The sequence below is a fragment of the Phascolarctos cinereus genome, unplaced genomic scaffold, assembly GCF_003287225.1.
Source record: "Phascolarctos cinereus isolate Bilbo 61053 unplaced genomic scaffold, phaCin_HiC Scaffold_4;HRSCAF=312, whole genome shotgun sequence".
NCBI classification, from domain to species: Eukaryota; Metazoa; Chordata; class Mammalia; order Diprotodontia; family Phascolarctidae; genus Phascolarctos; species Phascolarctos cinereus.
In genome coordinates, this window is record NW_027555847.1 from 666,843,603 (window position 1) to 666,863,095 (window position 19,493).

The 19,493-nt window shown below is 39.1% G+C and overlaps 1 protein-coding gene across 1 annotated transcript; it reads left to right on the forward strand.

The window, feature by feature from the left end:
- The first annotated feature begins 15,849 nt into the window (after positions 1–15,849).
- LOC110196105 (galactoside alpha-(1,2)-fucosyltransferase 2-like) lies at positions 15,850–16,948 on the forward strand. Its single transcript, XM_020969199.2, has one exon. It carries the CDS (start codon positions 15,851–15,853, stop codon positions 16,856–16,858), a length of 1,008 nt encoding a protein of 335 aa, XP_020824858.1. The 5' UTR covers position 15,850; the 3' UTR covers positions 16,859–16,948.
- The last annotated feature ends 2,545 nt before the right edge of the window (positions 16,949–19,493 follow it).

Genomic DNA, 19,493 nt, shown 5'->3' on the forward strand with positions numbered 1-19,493 from the left:
CTGTCCCCCTGCTCCCCACCTTAAAGTCTCAGAGCAGAGGCTTGAAACATAGCGGAGACCATTTTATGGAGAATAAATCAGGGAACATAACAGGAAATGTTACTCTAATACCATGATAAGAAGACCTATGACTACAAGAACAATGAAATTACAACAGTAGCTCTCTTATGTGGCAGAACAGGGAGTGATCTGCTTTGGTAGGAGATTTTCTTCTTTGATAAGTTCTCTACCCCATAAAATCAGTCCAGGTCAAAAAACAAACAAAAAACTCAACAGCCGAAAACAAAAGCTGACTATATATATTGCTTCAAGTTTTGCCAAAGGTTCCGTGGACATTATTCTATTTCATCCACAGAAACCTATGGAGTTTTAAATATTATCCCTGTTTTACACAGGAGGAAACTGAGTTTTAGAAAGGTTAAATGACTTACCCAGGGCATGTGTCTGAGACCAGCCCCCATGGCTGAAAAGTGTTCCAGAATGCTTAGCTTCCTTCAAGGTTTACCTTAGATGCCACCTCTTTTATGGAGCTTTCTCTGCTTCTTCCCCCTAAGGTGGTGTCAGGGACCACTCAAACTGCCTCACACTCTTCAAATAATCTTGTATTTAATTATATGTGCATAGCTGTTTCCGCCCAGGAGAATGAATCCCTACATCTATTTTTCTTTTTTTTTATTAATGTATTTTGATTTATCAACAATCACTTCCATAAGCTTTTGATTTTTAAATTTTTCTCCCCCTCCCTCCCTAAGTTGGTGCACAATCTGGTATAGGCTATACATATACATTCCTATTAAACATATTTTCACATTAGTCATGTTGTCAGGAAGAATTAGAACCTATAGAAGGAGCCACAAGAAAGAGGAAACAAAACAAAACAGAAGGAAAAAAGGCAAATAGTATACTTCAATCTGCATTCAAACTCCATAGTTTTTTCTTTGGATGTGGATAGGATTTTCCATCATGAGACTTTTGGAGATGTCTTAGATCCTTGCATTGCTGAGAAGGGCTAGGCCTATCAAAGTTAGTCCTCACACAATGTGGCTGTTTACTGTGTACAACATTCTCCTGGTTCTGCTCATTTCACTCAGCATCAGTTCATGCAAGTCTTTCCAGGTTTTTCTGAAGTCTGCCTACTCATCATTTCTTATGGCACAATAGTATTCCATTACATTCATATAGCACAACTTGTTCAACCACTCCCCAATTGATGGGCATCCCCTCAATTTCTAATTCTTTGCCACCACAAAAAGAGCTGCTATTAATATTTTTGTATGTGTGGGTCCTTTTCCCATTTTTATGACCTAGATCTATTTTTCCAGTGCCAATTTCTTTTCTGAGCTCCAGTTCTTTATCATCAGCTTCTTATAGGGTGTTTCAAATTGAATGTCCTATATAGGCCTCTCAATTTCAACATTTCTCACACAGAACTTATTTTTTCCTCCCTCCTCCCCCACAAAAAAAAACCAACCTATTCCCTTCCAAACTTCCCTATTACTGCTGAAGGTATGACCATCCCCTCAGTGTTCACAATCTCAGTGTCATCCTCTCTCTTACCCCTTCCATTTATCCAGTCAGTTGCCAGATCTTGTCATTTCTTTCTCTACATCTTGTATATGTTCATTTTTCTCCACTTACACAGCTACAACCCTAATTCATGTCTCATCTCCTTTCACCTGTACTAATTGCAATACAACTCTAAGCCACAAGTCTTTCCCCACTCCAATCCATCTTGCATATAGCTGCCAAAGTAGTTTTCCTAAAACATAGATCTGACCATGTCACCCCTCTACTCAGTAAACTCCAACAACTTCCTGTGACCTCTAGGATCAAATATTAATTCTTACATTTGACATTTAGAGCTCTTGATGACCTGACTGCCTCTTATCTTTTCCATCTTCTAACACATCATTCCCTTCCACACACATTCTAGGACAAAGGTTCCCAAACTTATTTGGCCTGCCTCCCACTTTTCAAAAAAAAAAATTACTCAGTGCCCCCCTGGAAATCTACTTTCTTTAACCATTTAACATTTTTTAAAAAAATTTGCATCATTTCAAAAAGTATAAAATATCTATTTTTTTAAATGATGCATCTTAAATTTAATAATTTATTGTAAATTTCCTGCCTTGAAATTTTGATGATGCAATATTGTGTCATGTAACTACATAGTATCATAGTGTAAACAAGTCATTACATGCACATATTTATGCTCACGTGTGCTGGACTTCCCAACAATGCGTGACATGCTCACTAGCCAACATTTGCTTTTTAAGACCTGTCAGTAGACTTGCCCACTGATCAGTTATAAGCTGTATTTTGTGTGTTTGTTTGGAAAATAATGTAATCACTACACAACAGATGAAACACGTACAAACAGTTTTTCAAAATTTTCTCCTCTCTTCTTTCCTTATGCTTCTAACACCCCCTTATTTTTATTCAATGCACCCTAATTACACCAGAGACTACTACAGATTCCCTGGATCAGTCCAGTGCTCCCCAGGAGGTAGTGTCACCTACTTTGGGAACCTCTGCCTGGGATCCAGCCTACTTGAGGTTCCTCACATATAACCCTCACTTTGCACTTTGTACTGGCTGTCTTCTCCCTGCCTAGAATGCTTTTCTTCCTAGCCTCTGCCTCCATTTTCCTGGTTTCCTTCAAGACTTGATTCAAACCCTACCTAGTGAGGCTTGGGTTGGGACCTATTGCTGGCCAATCAGTGAGAGCCAGATTGATTTAGGTTTAAGGCATGGTCCTTAAAAAAAGAAATCTAGCCTGTAAACCCCAAGATATCTTGTGAGGTTTCAGTGATCAAAATTTATATTCCTTTGGGTAGAGCACCTGCAGGTAAGGCTGTGATTCCCTGTGTGGACAGAGGGAGAGGAGAGAAGGAAGGAAGGAAGGAAGGAAGGAAGGAAGGAAGGAAGGAAGGAAGGAAGGAAGGAAGGAAGGAAGGAAGGAAGGAAGGAAGGAAAAAAGGAAGGAAGGAAGGAAGGAAGGAAGGAAGGAAGGAAGGAAGGAAGGAAGGAAGGAGGAAGGAGGGAGGGAAGGAAGGAAGGAAAATAAAGGAAGGAAAATATTTCATCTTAGAGGCAAGATGTAGTTATCAAAACTTATGGATCAGGGGAGTGACGTAGTCAGACTTGTGCTTTAGGAAGATCCTTGGAAACTGTAGAAGATGGACTGAGGCAGGTAGATGAATCAATAAGCTATTGCAATAAACTAGCAGCTAGGTGGTACAGTGAGTACAGTGCCAGGACTAGAGTCAGGACGACCTATGTTCAAATCTGGCCTCAGACACTTACTACTGAGTGACCCCAGGCAAGTCCCTTAGCCCTGTTTGCTTCAATTTTCTCATCTGTAAAATGAGCTGGAGAAGGAAATGAAAAACTACTCCAGTATCTCTGCTGGGAAAACCCCAAATGACGTCATGAACAGTCAGACACAGCTAAAACAACTGAGCAATAATAATCCAGATGACAAGTACCTGAGCCAGGGCGAAGGCTGTGTAAGTGGAGAAAAGGGCTCAGAAATGTGCTGGTTCATGCAGGTAGAATCAACAAGGCTTGAGGAAGCTAAATGGATAGCAGAGGCAAGATGCATAAAGGGTTGAGCATGACTACAAGGTTTCAGACTCAAGTGACTAGAAGGATAAATGGTGTAAGCAGAAAAGTTTGGAAGAGGAGTAGGTTTGGGTAGGGGAAAGATAGTAGCTATTTGGGAACATGTTAAATTTGAGATGCCTATAGAACATAAAAATGAAAATGTTCAATACGTAATTTATGATGTGACAGTAGAACTCAAGAGAGAAAGGCTAGGCCTGGACATAGCATTTATTATTACGCAATTAGTATATGCAAAGCACCAGGGATATGAAGAGGAAACTAAGACACTCCTCCCTGTCAAGGAACTCACATATGGAAGGGATCCCACTTCAAGTCAAATGGAAAGGTCCATGGTCCTTCTGGTGCAGTTGCAAAACAGATGTTAATTCTTCTTTTTCAATGTCATTTCCACTAATAAAATCATATCAGTTTCTGGTGTCAACAATGCTAAGGAGTCAAGACCCATCAAAGAAAGGTCTTGCCTCCAAACTGCTCAGCATTGTTGACAAGACCTTTCTTTGATGGGTCTTGAGTAGCTGTGGCTGTAGCACCTGAAGGGGCAGTTGCCAGGTTGCAGCTACACAAGGGTTGCTTTCCAGGTTGATGGCTGAAGGCACTGGGTACTGGAAGCCCTGTTATCCTCATGGCTTTTGGGTTTAGGGGTCTAAGGATGTCTCCATTGGGATCTGAAGGGAGATAGTGGTCACTGCTGTGGTGGTGGTCTGCCTGGCACATGCTGATTCCTGTCTTTCTCAGACAGTGCCCAGTGACTTCACCTAAGTAGCTTGCCTACCATTTGGAGGGCAATTGGTTGATAGTTGATGGAGATGGGTGTCCCTTTCTCCACAGGAGATGATTTCTGTGAGAACCGGAATGTTCTCAGGACCAATGACATGATGCCATGACCAAGGCTCTTGTCCTTATCTGCCTGTTGGTGCAGTTTGGTGAGCAGTTCTGTGAACCCTTCCTCTGTAATGATTTTTGTCCTCAATGATAGGTTCAAGGGCTAGGCTAGAAGCAGATCTGGTGGTTTGGGGAGCGCTGCTATTCATAAGGCACTTGGCTTCAAGGGCCTGGGCTATTTGGAAGCAGCTGGTAGCCCAGTGGATAGACCACTTAACCTGGAGTCAGGAAGCCCTGAGTTCAAATCTATCCTTAGATATTTACTAGCTATGTGAACCTGGGCAAGTCACTTAACCTTTGCTTCAAATGGGAATAATAATAAAACTTACCTCACAGATTAAATGTGATAGCTGTAAAAAGTGCTTAGCATAGTTCTTGGCATATAGACACTACATAAATGCTTATTCCCTTCCCTTATCTCCATTAAAGTATAAGGGGAGGTGCTGGTCAAAGCGGTGGTGGTTTCACTTACATGATACATGCTTCCTCCTATCTCTCCCTCAAGATACTTTGCTACTTTAACTGGGATACATCTGCATAGAGATGATGTGATAATTCCCTCCTTGGGAGCTATTGAGATCAATGAGAGAGAAGAAATACAGACAGAGAAGAAGGCCCAAGACAGAATATTCCAGGAGGCATACAGCTTGGTTCTAACATTAAAAAAAAAAAAAGATTCATTAAGAAACATGAGAAGGAATGGCTGTGTTAAAAACACTAGAAAGCGTAGGAATAAATGGAGCTTTCTTGCCTTATTGCTATATCTAGCATTTCTAGAAAAGTATTAAATAATAATGATGATAATGGGCAGTTAGGGTTAAATGAATTAGAATAGGCAACGAGAAAACAAAATGATCACTCTGCAGATGATATGATGGTATACTTAGAGAATCCTGGAGAATCAACTAAAAAACTAATTGAAACAATTAAAAATTTTCAGCAAAGTTTCAGAATATAAAATAAACCCACATAAATCCTCAGCATTTACATATATATTACCAACAAAGTCAAGCAGAAAGAGATAGAAAAAGAAATTTCATTAAAATAACTGCAAACAATATAAAATGCTTGGGAGTCTACCTGAGAACACAAACCCAGGAATTATATGCACACAATTACAAAACACTTCTCACACAAATAAAGAAAGAAAGAAAGAAAGAAAGGAAAGTACTCATTTGTACAAAAATATTTATAGCAGCTCTTTTTCTGTTGACCAAGTATTGGAAATTGAGGGAACGCTCACCAATCAGCGAATGGCTGAACAAGCTGTGGTATGTGATTGTGATGGAATACTATTGTGCTGTAAGAAATGACAATTAGAATGCTTTCAAAAAATTTGAGAAACTTACATGAACTGATGCAAAGTGAAATGAGCAGAACCAGGAGAACATTGAACACAGTAACAGCATCAATTGTGAATGACTTAGCTATTCTCAGCAATACAATGATCCAAAACAATTCCAAAGGACTTACGATGAAGAATGCTATCCACTCAAGAGAAAGTACTGAAGGAGTCTGAATGCAGATCAAGTGTACTTTTAAAAACTTTCTTTACTTTTCTTGGGGTTTTTATGTATGTTTTCTTTTGCAACATGGCTAATATGGAAATGTTTTGCATGAGTACACATGTATAATCTACATAAAATTGCTTGCATTCTCAAGGAGGGGGAACAGGAGGGAGGGAGAGAATTTGGAATCCAAAATTTTTAAAAACAAAGATTAAAATTTTTGTTTTAGGGGCAGCTAGGTGGCACAATGGATAGAGCACCTCTGAAGTCAGGAGGTCCTGAGTTCAAATGTGGCCTCAGACCAAACACTTGACTCCTACTAGCTCTGTGACCCTGGGCAAGTCACTTAACCCCAATTGCCTAAAAAAAAAATTTTTTTTTTAAATTTTGGTTTAATGTAATTGAGAAAAATTAAAATCAAAATTAAATGTAAAAAAAGTGAAGAAGAACATGAAGAAGAAGAAGAAGTAGAAGAAGAAGAAGAAGAAGAAGAAGAAGAAGAAGAAGAAGAAGAAGAAGAAGAAGAAGAGGAAGAAGAAATGGCTACACATATCAGAAAGAGCAGAGCTACGAAAATACAGAGAGGAGAGAAGACCTAGAGGGAGAAACATTTTTAAATAATTTATTTATTTTTACTTTTCAGCATTCGCTTCCATAAGATTTTGAGTTTTGAATTTTCTTCTCCTCCCTCTTCTCTCCCCTCCCCAAGATGACATGTAATCTGATATAGGCTCTACTTACACATTCATATTAAGAATTAGAGTTAATGGGAGGAACCACAATAAAGAAGAAATAAAACAAAATAACAAAAGAAAAGGAGAGCAAATAGTATGCTTCCATCTGCATTCAGACTCCATGGTTCTTTTTCTGGATGTGGATAGCATTTTCCATCATGAGTCTTTTGGAGTTGTCTTAGATCCTTGTATTGCTGAGAAGAGCTAAGTCTATCAAAGTCAGTCATCATACAACGTGGCTGTTACTGTGTACAATGTTCTGCTTCTGATCATTTTACTCAGCATCAGTTCACATAAGTCTTTCCAGGTTTTTCTGAAGTCTGCCTACTCATCATTTTTTTATAGCACAATAGTATTCCATCACATTCATACACCAGAACTTGTTGAGCCATTTCCCATTTGATGAGCACCCCCTCAATTCCAAATTCTTTGCCACCACAAAAAGAGCTGCTATAAATATCTTTGTACATGTGGGTACTTTTCACATTTTTATGATCTCTTTGGGATACAGACCTAGAAATGGTATTGCTGGGTATGTGCTGGTACGCACAATTTTATAGCACTTTGGGTATAGTTCCAAATAGCTCTCCAAAAATGGCTGGATCAGTTCACAACTCCAATTTTCCCACATCTTCTCCAACATTTATCATTTTCCTGTTTTGTTATGTTAGCCAATCTGATAGGTGTGATGTGGGAGTTGGAGGAAGAAATAGATAACAAAACTATACTAGTGGGGGACCTCAACCTCCCCCTCTCACAACTAGATAAATCTAACCACAAAATAAACAAGAAACAAGTTAAGGACATGAATAGATTTTAGAAAAGTTAGATATGGTTGACCTCTGGAGAAAATTGAATGGGGATAGAAAGGAATATACCTTTTTTTCAGCAGTACATGTCACCTACACAAAAATTGACCATGTACTAGGGCATAAAAACATCACAATCCACTGCAGAAAGGCAGAAATAATAAAAACACCCTTTCTAGATCATGATGCATAAAAATGACACGTAATAAAGGGCCATGGAAAGACAGATTAAAAATTAATTGGAAACTAAAAAAATCTAATCCTAAAGAATGAATAGGTCAAACAATAAATCATATAAACAAACAATAATTTCATCCAAGAGAATGACAATAATGAGACAACATACTGAAACTTATGTGATGCAGCAAAAGTAGTTCTTAGGGGAAGTTTCATATCTCTCAGTGCTTACATAAATAAAATAGAGAAAGAAGAGATAAATGAATTGGGCATGCAACTAAAAAAGCTAGAGAAAGAACAACTTAAAAATCCCCAAATACCAAATTAGAAATTCTGAAAACCAAAGGAGAGATTAATAAAATTAAAATTAAGAAAACTATTGAACTAATAAAATAAAACTAAGAGTTGGTTTTATGAAAAAACCCAATAAAATAGATAAATCTTTGGTTAATGTGATTTTAAAAAAACAGAAAGAAGAAAACCAAATTACAGATCAAAAATGAAAAGCATGAATTCACCAAGGAAGAAGAAATCAAAACAATAATTAGAAGCTATTTTGCTCAACTGTATGCCAATAAATTTGACAATCTTAGTGAAATGAATGAATACTTTAAAAATATATATAAATTATTCAGATTAAGGAAGAGGAAATAAAATACTTAAATAACACCATTTCAGGAAAAAAAATTCAACAAGCCATCAATGAATTCCCTAAGGAAAAATCTCCAGGGCCAGATGGATTTACAAGTGAATTCTATCAAACATTTAAAGAACAATCAATTCCAATACTACATAAACTATTTCAGAATATAGGTGAAGAAGGAGTCCTACAAAATTCTTTTTATGATACAAATATGGTGCTAATACCTAAACCAGAAAGAGACAAAACAAAGAAAGAAAATTATAGACCAATTACCCTAATGAATATGAATGCAAAAATTTTAAATAAAATATTAGCAAAGACATTACAACTTATCACAAGAATAATACACTATGACCAGTTAGGATTTATGCCAGGAATGCAGGGCTGGTTCAATATTAGGAAAGCTATCAGCATAATTGATCATATCAACAACAAAACTAACAGAAACCACATGATCATCTCAATAGATGCAGAAAAAGCTTTTGACAAAATACAACACTCATTCTTATTTAAAAACACTACAAAGCATAGGAATAAATGCAGTCTTCCTTAAAATGATAGGTAGCATCTATCTAAAACCATCAGCAAGCATTATATGTAATGGGGATAAGCTAGAAGATTTCCAATAAAATCAGGGGTGAAACAAGGACGTCCATGATCACCACTGTTGTTCACTATGGTACTAGAAATGTTAGCTTTAGCAATAAGAGAAGAAAAAGAAATTAAAAGAATTAGAACAGACAAAGAAGAAACAAAGTTATCACTCTTTGCAGATGATATGATGGTATACTTAGAGAATCGTAGAGCACCAAGTAAAAAATTATTTGAAACAATAAACAACTTTAGCAAAGCTGCAGAAAATAAAATAAACCCACATAAATCATTGGCATTTCTATATATTACTAATAAAGCCCAACAGCAAGAGATAGGAAGAGAAATTTCATTTAGAGTTACTGTAGACATTATAAAATTTTTAGAAGTCTATCTGCTGAAAGAAACCCAGGAACTATGAACACAATTTTCACACAAATAAAGTCAGATCTAAATAATTGGAAAAACATCAGTTGCTCATGAGTAGGCCAAGCTAATATAATAAAATGACAGTTCTACCTAAATTAACTTAGTTGTTCAGTGCCATACCAATCAAACTACCAAAAATTATTTTGTAGAGATAGAAAAAATAATAACAAGATTCATTTGGAAGAACAAAAGGTCCAGAATATCAGGGAATTAATGAAAAGAAATTCAGGGGAAGGTAGCCTACCTGTACCTGATCTTAATTGTATTATAAAGCAGCAATCATCAAAACTACTTGGTACTGGCTAAGAAAAAGAGTGGTGGATCAGTGGAATAGATTAGGTACACAAGACACAACAGTCAATGACTGTAGTAATCTACTCGTTGATAAAACCAAAGACTTTAACTTCTAGGATAAGAACTCACTATTTAAGAAAAACTCCTTGGAAAACTGGAAAATAGTATGGCAGAAACTAGGCATGGAACAATATCTTACACCCTATACCAAGATAAAGTCAAAATGGATACACGATTTAGATATAAAGACTGACACTATCAGCAAACCAGGAGAGCAAGCAGTAGTTTACCTACCAGATGTATGGGAAGGGAAGAATTTATGGCTACACAAGAGACAGTGAACATTGTGAAATGCAAAATGGATGACTTGGATTACATTACATTAAAAAGGCTTTGTACAAAGCCAATGCAACCAAGATTAGAAGAGAAGCAGAAAGCTGGGAAACAGTTTTTACAGCCACCGTCTCTGATAAAGGCCTCATTTCTAAAATATATAGAGAACTGAGTTGAATTTATAAGAATGCAAGTCATTCTCTAATCGATAAAGGGTCAAAGGATATGAATAGACATTTTTCAGAAGAAGAAATTAAAGCTATCTATAGTCATGAAAAAATGCTCTAAATCACTATTGATTACAGACATGCAAATCAAAACAATTCTGAGGCACTGAGAAACTTTGGAGAGGGCAATTTCAGTTCAGTGACAAGGTCAGAAAGAAGCTAGATTGCAGGGGGTTCAGAGGGGAATGAGAAGGAAGGATGATTACAAACAACTTTTTCTAGCAATTTGGCTGTGAAATGAAGGAAAGATAAAACTGTAAAAGATGGTGGTTCAAGGGAGGAGGTTTTGTTTGTTTGTTATTAAGGATAGGAGTTTCCTGGGAATTTGCACGCAGTAGAGAAGAAGCCACAAGATAGAGACATCAAAGATCAAAAATTACAGAGAGAAAAGAATTGTTGGAGGGTTGGGTGGAGGAGGGCCAAGGGGATGGTCTTAGAAGAAGGAGTATCAAGGGATATAAGAAGATGGATTGGCTTTGATAAAGAGAAGCATCATCTCTTCATCAGAGACTGGAGTAAAGGAACAGGGGATAAGGGATGATGACATGGTCAGATCATATCCAGAGTACTGTGTTCAATTCTAGCATATTGATAAAACTCCTTTCAAGCAGGAACTGTTTCATTCATTGTCTTTGTATTTCTGATGCCTAGCACATCTGATTTTAGTTGTTTTCAAACACAAAATCCTGGGAAAATGGGCTGAATGCTTCCATAGTGTTCTCAACAGACTGCCATCAATCAGTGCTGAAGCCATTGACCGTATACCTCAGGTTGAAGTCAATTGCTCCCTAGCCAAACTTCCAACTGAAGAAGAGGTTTTGAATGCCATTAGGCTCGTGTCCTGCGGCAAAGCTCCTGGTGCTGATTCTATTCCAGCAGAGATTTACAAGGCAGGGGGTCCACTGTTCATACAAAAGCTGACTGAAATTTTCTGGGTTACATGGGTTTTCCTCAGGAGTTTAAGGATGCCTCCCATTGTCCATCTCTATAAAGCTAAAGGAAATAGACTGTCCTGTGACAATCACAGGAGGGTCTCTCCTTTGGTCATTGCTGGCTACATTCTTGTCAGAGTCCTCCTTATTGGTTTGATCCTTCATCTAGGAGACAGTCTTCTACCTCAGAGCCAGTGTGGCTTCAGAAAGGGCTAAGGAATTTCAATATGGTGTTTGCTGCCTGACAACTCCAGGAGAAATGCTAGGAGCAGGCTAGAGCTCTGTACATAATTTTTGTCAATCTGACCAAGGACTTTGATAGTGTCAGTTGTGCAGGCTTTTGGAAAATTCTGGCAAAATTTGGTTGCCCAGAGAGGTTTCATCAGCATTGTATGTCAGTTTCATAAAAGCATGCTTGCATGGATTCTGGATAATGGATGATTCTCTTGCACTTTCCCAGTCACCAATGGAGTGAAGCAAGGCTGTGTGCTTGCTCCCATGCTTTTTAACATGATGTTTTCAGCAATGTTGTCAGAAGCCCTCAGTGAGGATGAAAATAACATCAAAGTCAGCTATCCCACTGATTGTAAACTAATCTGAAAAGGCTACAAGCCAAGACCAAAGTGGAGGGAATGTTGGTGCATGACTTTTTGTTTGCGGATGATGGTGCACTCAATGCAGCCTCTGAGGCTTAGATGCAGCAAAGTGTGGATCGATTCTCTGCTGCTTGTGCTAATTTTGTCCTAACAATTAATACCAAGAAAACACAGGTTCTCCACCAGCCAGCACCACACATTCCATATGTGGAACCACCGGTTACAGCAAATGGAGAAATTTTGAAGACTGTGGATAAATTCACTTTCCTTGGCAGTATACTTTCCAGGGATGTATACATTGGTAATGAGGCTGACACACCAACTACCAGAGCTAGCTTAGTGTTTGGAAGGCTCAGAAGGAAAGTGGGAGAGAAGAGTCTTTAGTCTGCCTATCAAACTGAGGGTCTACAGAGTCACTGTGCTGACCTCATTGTTAAACCTGGACAGTCTACCAGTGCCATGCCAGGAAACTGAATCGCTTCCATTTGAATTGTCTTGGGAAGATTCTAAAGATCGCCTAGCAAGATAAGGTACCAGACACTGAAGTCCTTCCTCAAGCTAAACTGCCAAACATACAAACTCTATCACAGAGAGCACAACTCTGATGAGCTGACCAAATTGTTCAAATATCAAATGTACATTTGCTTAAAAGAGTATGTTACAGAGAACGCACACAAGGCAAGTGCTCATATGATGGCGAGAAGAAGACACTCTCAAGGTCTCTCTGAAGAACTTTGGACTTGATTGTGTGATGTGAGAGACACTGGCATAGGTGTACCCAGCATGCTGTGCCTGCATCAAAGAAAGCTCTGTGATCTATGAGCAAAGCAGAATTGCAGTAGCTCAAAAGAAACATGAGATGAGCAAATTTAGAGACATCTCTCCTCCAAATGTTTATGTGGATTATCTGTGCCCAACCTGTGGTAGAGCATTCCAAGCTCATATTGGTCAGATCAGCCATAGTTGGACACACTGTGCCTTGACCCCAACACAGTGGTGTCATTTTGGTCCTCTTCAAGAATGAAGTACAACAAGGAACCACTTCCCTTCAAACATATCTTTTTTCAAGCATGTGACCTGGATGTTTATTGTTCTTGTTATTTTCAGACTGGGTCTCTCTATTTCCCAGGTTAGAAGTACAGTGGCCACTCATGGGCTTGACCCTACTCCAACCCCTGCTCATTGGTAACAGTGCCTACCTCACCAGGCTGTTTGGAGAATCACATGAGATAATGAAAGCAAAGCACTTTGGTAAACTTTAAAGTGCCATGTAAATTTCAGCTATAGTTATTACTAACTAATCCTCAGGAACTCAGGTATACTGCCTAGCTTCTTGGGGACTCTGGAGTTCAGTCACATCCTCGACCCTCTAGGATAATGATAACAATAATAATAACAATAACAATAATAATAACAACAGTAGCTAACATACTATGACATTTACTATACACCAAGCACTGGGCTAAGTGCTTTACAATTATTTTCTCTAGAAAAAATCCACTTATTACCACCTGAAAGAGATCCCAGGAGGAAAACTTACAGGAATATCAGCCAAGATTCAAAGCTCCCAGATTAAGGAGAAAATATTGGAAGCAACAAGAAAAAAAATAATTTAAATATCATGGAGCTGCAATGAGAATTACACAAGACCTAGCAACTACTATGTTGAAGGACATTTGGGCTTGGAATACTATATTTTGTAGGGCAAAAGAGCCGGAGTTACAACCAAGGGTAACTTACCCAGCAAAGCTAAGTATAATCCTGAATGAAAAAAGAATGGACGTTTAACAAACTGAAAAACTTTCAGGTATTTGTGACAAAAACATCAGAACTTCAGGTAAAATTCAACATGCAAGATCCAGGAGAAATATAAGGTAAACATTAAGGGCCAAGTATAAGAGACTCAATAAGGTCAAATTGTTTACTTCTTATATATGAAAATATTATCAGTTCTTTTATGACTGTCATTTCTATTTGGGTAGTTTGAAAGAAAGGCTTCGGCTGGGCTGAGTATGATGGGGTGATTCTAAAAATAGCTGTGTATTGAGAGATAAAAAGAGCAATCTTCTTATGTAAATGAGGCATAAAAGGAAAAATTGATACAGAAGAAACTAGTAGGGGGGAGGGCAGGTAGTGCTGAAATCTTACTGTCATCAGGAATGGGTTAAAGAGAAAACAACATATATATCCAGAAGAGTATAAAAGTCTTCTAAATTCAGAAAGAAATAAGAGGGCAAGAGGATGGGTCAAGGGAGAAGATAAGGGAGAGACTCTTGGATGGGTGGGTAGATTTGAGGAATAGCAGTGTAAGGTAGCAGATAGAAGTAAAGCAGAAGAGCAAGGAGGGATAGGAATAGGAAGAGAAAGCACACAACAAGTAATTTTAGCTTAGAATATTAATAGGATGAATTTACCCATAACATGAAAACTGACAGCAGATTAAAAAATTGAATTCAACGATATGTTGCTTTCAGGAATGCCATAAAAATGAAAGATGCACAGAAACATAAAATAAAGGTCAGGAATAACATTTGTTATGTAAAAAGAAAAATCAGAGGTAGGAATCAGGATCTCAGACAAAGTTAAAGCTGAAATAGATTCAATCCAAAGAGAAAAATAGGGAAACTACACTATATGTCAGCCATATTTTTCAATACTGTTTTAGACCATTTAAAATGATTAGTATAAAATACCTGAAAGTATAGCTGCCAAAACAGACACAGGAACTAAATGACCATAAACATAAAACCCTTTTTAGACAAATAAAGTCAGTTCTAAATAATTGAATATTTAGTGTTCATGAGTGGATAAAGCCAATATAATAAAAAAGTGACAATTTTACCTAACTAATCTATTTATGCAATACCATCCCAATTTAATTACTAAAAAATTATCTTACTGAGTTAGAACAAATAATAACAAAATCTATTTGGAAGAACAAAAGGTGAGGAACTTCAAAGAACCAGGGGAAAAAACATATAAGGAAGCAGAGTCAGTAGCATCAAACCTTAAGGGATATTATGAGATGAGAGCATGGTTGAAATTTAAAATAGATATTTTGATTTAAATGAAAATTTAATGAAAATTTTCTTGTACGAAAAAAACCTACACAGCTAAGAATAGAAGGAATGCAGAAAATTGGGGCAGGGGAAACTTTCATGGACAATCCCTCAGATACAATGTGATTGGGTTCAAATACTGCTGAGGTGCATCAAATGATGAACTGGCTGATTTAGAAAAAATATTGGACTTATGAAGGAAGATGCTATCTACCTTCAGAGAAACAGATGGCAGAAGGAAATAAGCATAGTTATGGTCTTACACATATGTGTGAGTGTTTATGTGTATATGTGTGTACGTTTATAAATATCTATGTGTGTATGTATATATGTGTGTATATACATACATATATGTGTGTGTACACATATCCCATGCTTAATTGTAGCCTTTGTTGAGAGTGGGGGGAGGGAGGGGGGAAAATAAAGCAAAAATGCACAGCAGAGAAGAAAAGAAAAGCAACAAGGAAGCAAAGAAAAGCTGGATATCTTTTAAAACAGTGTAGTATTTATTATGTAGGTTTTCTTGAAACGGGAATTTATTGTTTTATATGGGAATCCTCTCTTAATTTCTGCTACACACACGGTAATGTTTTTTTTTCCTTTTTCTTATTTTGTATTTAAGTTTAAAATAAATTTAAAGACTTAAAAAATAAGATCAAATAAATGCAACTATTATCTCATTTGCTCCTCACAACCACCCTAGGAAGGTAAGCCCCATTATTGTTCCCATTTTACAGATGAAGAAACTGAGGCAAATAGAGGTTCAGTGACTTGCCCAGGGTCACACAGCTAGTCCGTATCTGAGGCTGTATTTGAACTCAGGTCTTCCTGACTTCAGGCCCAATGCTCTGTCCACTGCACCACCTAGGCCCCAGAAACATAGCTCCTGACAGCCCCAGGGGACCCAAATGTCTGCCTTCATTATTCCCAATTACCTAGATATCCAGCCGCCTCCAACTCCAAATGACGCTACTAACTTTATTTCCCTTTTTCCTTCCTCCCTTCAGTCATGTCAGGCCCCCTGATACTCTTCTCCCTCCCAGTCCTCCACTTCCTCCTCTTCATTTTTGTGACCTCAACAGTCTTCCACCTTCAACTTCGACTCTCAAAGATGTCCCAATCACGGAAACAGCCACTAACTCTTGAGACCTCAGTCCCTACAATGCCCCACCCCAAGGGCATCTGGACTGTGAATTCTATAGGCCGTCTAGGAAACCAGATGGGTGAGTATGCCACTCTCTATGCCCTGGCAAAACTCAATGGACATCAGGCCTACATTTCACCTGAGATGCATCGTTACCTCGCCCCCATCTTCCGCATCACTCTTCCCGTTCTCCCAAAAAGTGTAGCCCAGCACATACCTTGGCGTAAGTACCATCTACATGACTGGATGTCAGAGGAATATCGCCATATTGATAGTGCCTATGTCCATTTCACTGGCTACCCCTGTTCCTGGACTTTCTACCACCACCTCCGAGAAGAGATCCTTCGTGAATTCTCCCTGCATGACCACATCCGAAAGGAGGCTCAGGCTTACCTAAGGGGGATACAGAAAAAACCAGCCACCTTTGTGGGGGTACATGTCCGCCGAGGTGACTATGTTCAAACCATGCCTAAGATCTGGAAGGGTGTGGTAGCAGACAAGGGCTACTTGGAACAAGCAATGAATTGGTTTAGAGCCCGTTACAGTGATGCTGTCTTTGTGGTCACCAGCAATGGGATGGCATGGTGCCGGGACAACATTAACACCACAAAAGGAGATGTGATATTTGCGGGGGATGGGAAAGAGAGCTCTCCAGAGAAGGATTTTGCTCTGCTGACCCAGTGCAACCACACCATCATGACCATTGGCACCTTTGGCATCTGGGCTGCCTACCTGGCAGGTGGTGAGACAATCTATTTGGCCAACTATACCCTTCCAAACTCACCCTTCCTCAAAATCTTCAAGCCTGAGGCTGCCTTCCTACCTGAATGGGTAGGGATCCCAGCTGACCTGTCACCTCTGCTCAAGAACTGAACATTGTTCTTTTTTCATGCCCTCACCCCAGAGTCTGACTATGATCCAGAACAATGTTCTATGGAGGTAGGGCTTGGGGGACAACAGAGAACCATTTCTCCTGTCCTGATCATCTATCCATATCTTAAGGACAGAGGACTCAACTTAATGACCTACCTCATCCCATCCTCTGCAAATCAGCCAGGAATGGATCTACACAATGGAGTTGGTTGCATAGAATCATACCATGGCAGATCTGAAGAAGGGGGCTGGGAGATTATCTAGGGTGGGCTATGAGATTATACTAAACTAATGTACATCCACTGGAAGTGGATGTACATTAGTGGAATGTTTACATGTAAATCCTAGGTGGTTGGGGGCTTTGGGGAAAGGGACCAAGCTCATCTGGTGCAGTGGGCCTTTGGGTGTTTTAAGAAATGCTGTTAATAAAAGCCCCTCAAGTTTGGGGCATGAAGCAGAGACATTTGGACCTCCTTCCAGGCTTATGAAGGAGAGACTTCTCAAAGCCCATAGTTAGCTAGTACTCAACATTATCTACAAGAGAGGATTCTTTACTGATAGGTCTGGATTAGTTTAGGTTAGAGGGAAGTAAGAATGGGTGGCCTTTACTCACCTGCCAGGGTCTTCTGCTTCCCTGAAGAATGGAGCCAAGAGAAAAGTTAAAAGATCCAGGGACCCTCTCCCCTATCTATAGCAGCCAAAAAAGCTGAAGGTATCTCAGATCGTGTGAATAGAAGTGAAGACAGAAATGTTTTCATTTTCCTGTGACCTTGTGAGGTGAACGATTATTTCCAGTTATGAGATCACATTTTGCGAAACACATTGACAAACTGGAAAGTGGACAAAGAGATTCTAACCTAGTTGGGAAGAAAACCAGAGACCAGGTCATGGGAGGGTAATTTGGAAGAACAATGGATATTTCTACTGAAGAAATCATTTTGGACTACATGTTGTCAACCTCCCATACAGTTGTGAGATTCTAAAATCCCATGAAATTGGAGTGCACAATGGTGAGAGGAATGGTGGGCGGTGATTTCACAAGAGGAAGCAATTGTTTCAGGTAGCTAGGTGGCACTGTGGGCAGTGCTGGACCTGGAGTCTGGAAGAGCTGAGTTCAAATGTGACCTAAGACATTTATGAACTATGTCTTTCTTTGTCTGTCTCAATTTCCTCAACTATAAATTGTGGCTAATAATAGCACCTACCTCACAAGGTTCAAATGAGAAAATATTTATAAAGTACATAGCACAGTCCTGGATGTATAGTAGGGATTTGATGTTTATTCCCTTCCTGTCTCATCCACCCTCACTGCCTCAACTACAGTCACATTTTCTTTCTCGTCTTGGGTTCTCTATTTCCCACCAATCTCTAGGCACAGCTACCATGAACTCAGGGCCTCCTCCTTTTAGGTCCTCTCCTTCCTCCTCTTCCTCTCCTGTCCAACTAACTCCAGTTCAGCCTCCATCTGCTCTGGGGAGGTCAGAACTAGAGATGGAGATGCCTGGGTACATCAGGGAGCTTAAGCCATTCTCTCCTCTTTTTCTGACTTGAACGCAAATGGAGATTGAGTGTTCCAGATGCAAAAAAACATGCCTCCCATCAAATGATCACAATGACACTGCACTGCAGAATTTTTGGAAACCAGTTTGGGAAGCAATGACCTCATTCACAGGGTTACAAATTTAGAGCTGAAGGGAGCTTAGCCATCAAGTGTAATCTCCTCATTTTACAGATGAGGAAATTGAGGCATAGAGATGTTCAGTGATTTGCCCAGTGTCACAAATCATCACCCAGAGTCACATAACAAATCCAGAATGACAGCATCTCAGAACCAGAAGAAGACTTCATTTTATAGAGAAGGAAACAAAAGCCCAGAAAGATGCAGAGATTTGTTCAAGGGTACACAGTGAGTCTAAATCACAGAATCTCAGACCCACAATGGGGTGCAGAGATCCACTTCAGTTAATTAAGCCCCAGAAAAGGGAAAGCACTCACATTCAATGATGACCTGCTTGGCCATCTTGAGGGAGTTGGATGGGGAGGCAGAAAACCAAATTAAAGGTAAGAAATTAAGAGAACAAAAGACAAAAGGTCAGTTTGGTGACAAAATATTTTTTTCACCAGAAAATGGGCAGCTTCAGAGTCAGTTAAGAGGAGAAAGATCACTAGAGAGCCCAGAGGCAGATCCTGGCCACACAGCCTAGGCAGTGAGTAGTGGCTGTGAAAGGAAACAGGAAAACTAGGTGACATAGTGTATAGACTCGGGTCTCTTATCATCTTGGTCTCTGTCAGCTTCTCCCTCTGTTTCTGTCCTTGAATCTTTCTTGGGACTCTGTCTGTGTAGCTTTCTGTCTCTTCTTTCTCTGATCTGTCTCCATATCTGTCTCTGACTCTTCAGACCTGTACCTCTTAACATCTCTCTCTCTGGGAGTCAGTCGCTCTCCATCTCCACTTTCTTTCCTCTCTGGATCTCTTATTCCTCTACACTGTGAAAACCTCAAATTCAATTTTCTTCCAAGAGAAGGGTAGAAGTCACTTTCCATCTTCTTTATATGTTTACCATCTACCTTTATGGGCCCTGTGAGTCCTTTGCTTCTCAATGCTTAGCTACCAAAGTGATTTTCCTAAACCATAG

What these genes read in the sequence shown, in the direction of transcription:
- LOC110196105 (XM_020969199.2), top strand. Translation starts at nt 15,851, where the DNA reads ATGTCAGGCCCCCTGATACTCTTCTCCCTCCCAGTCCTCCACTTCCTC.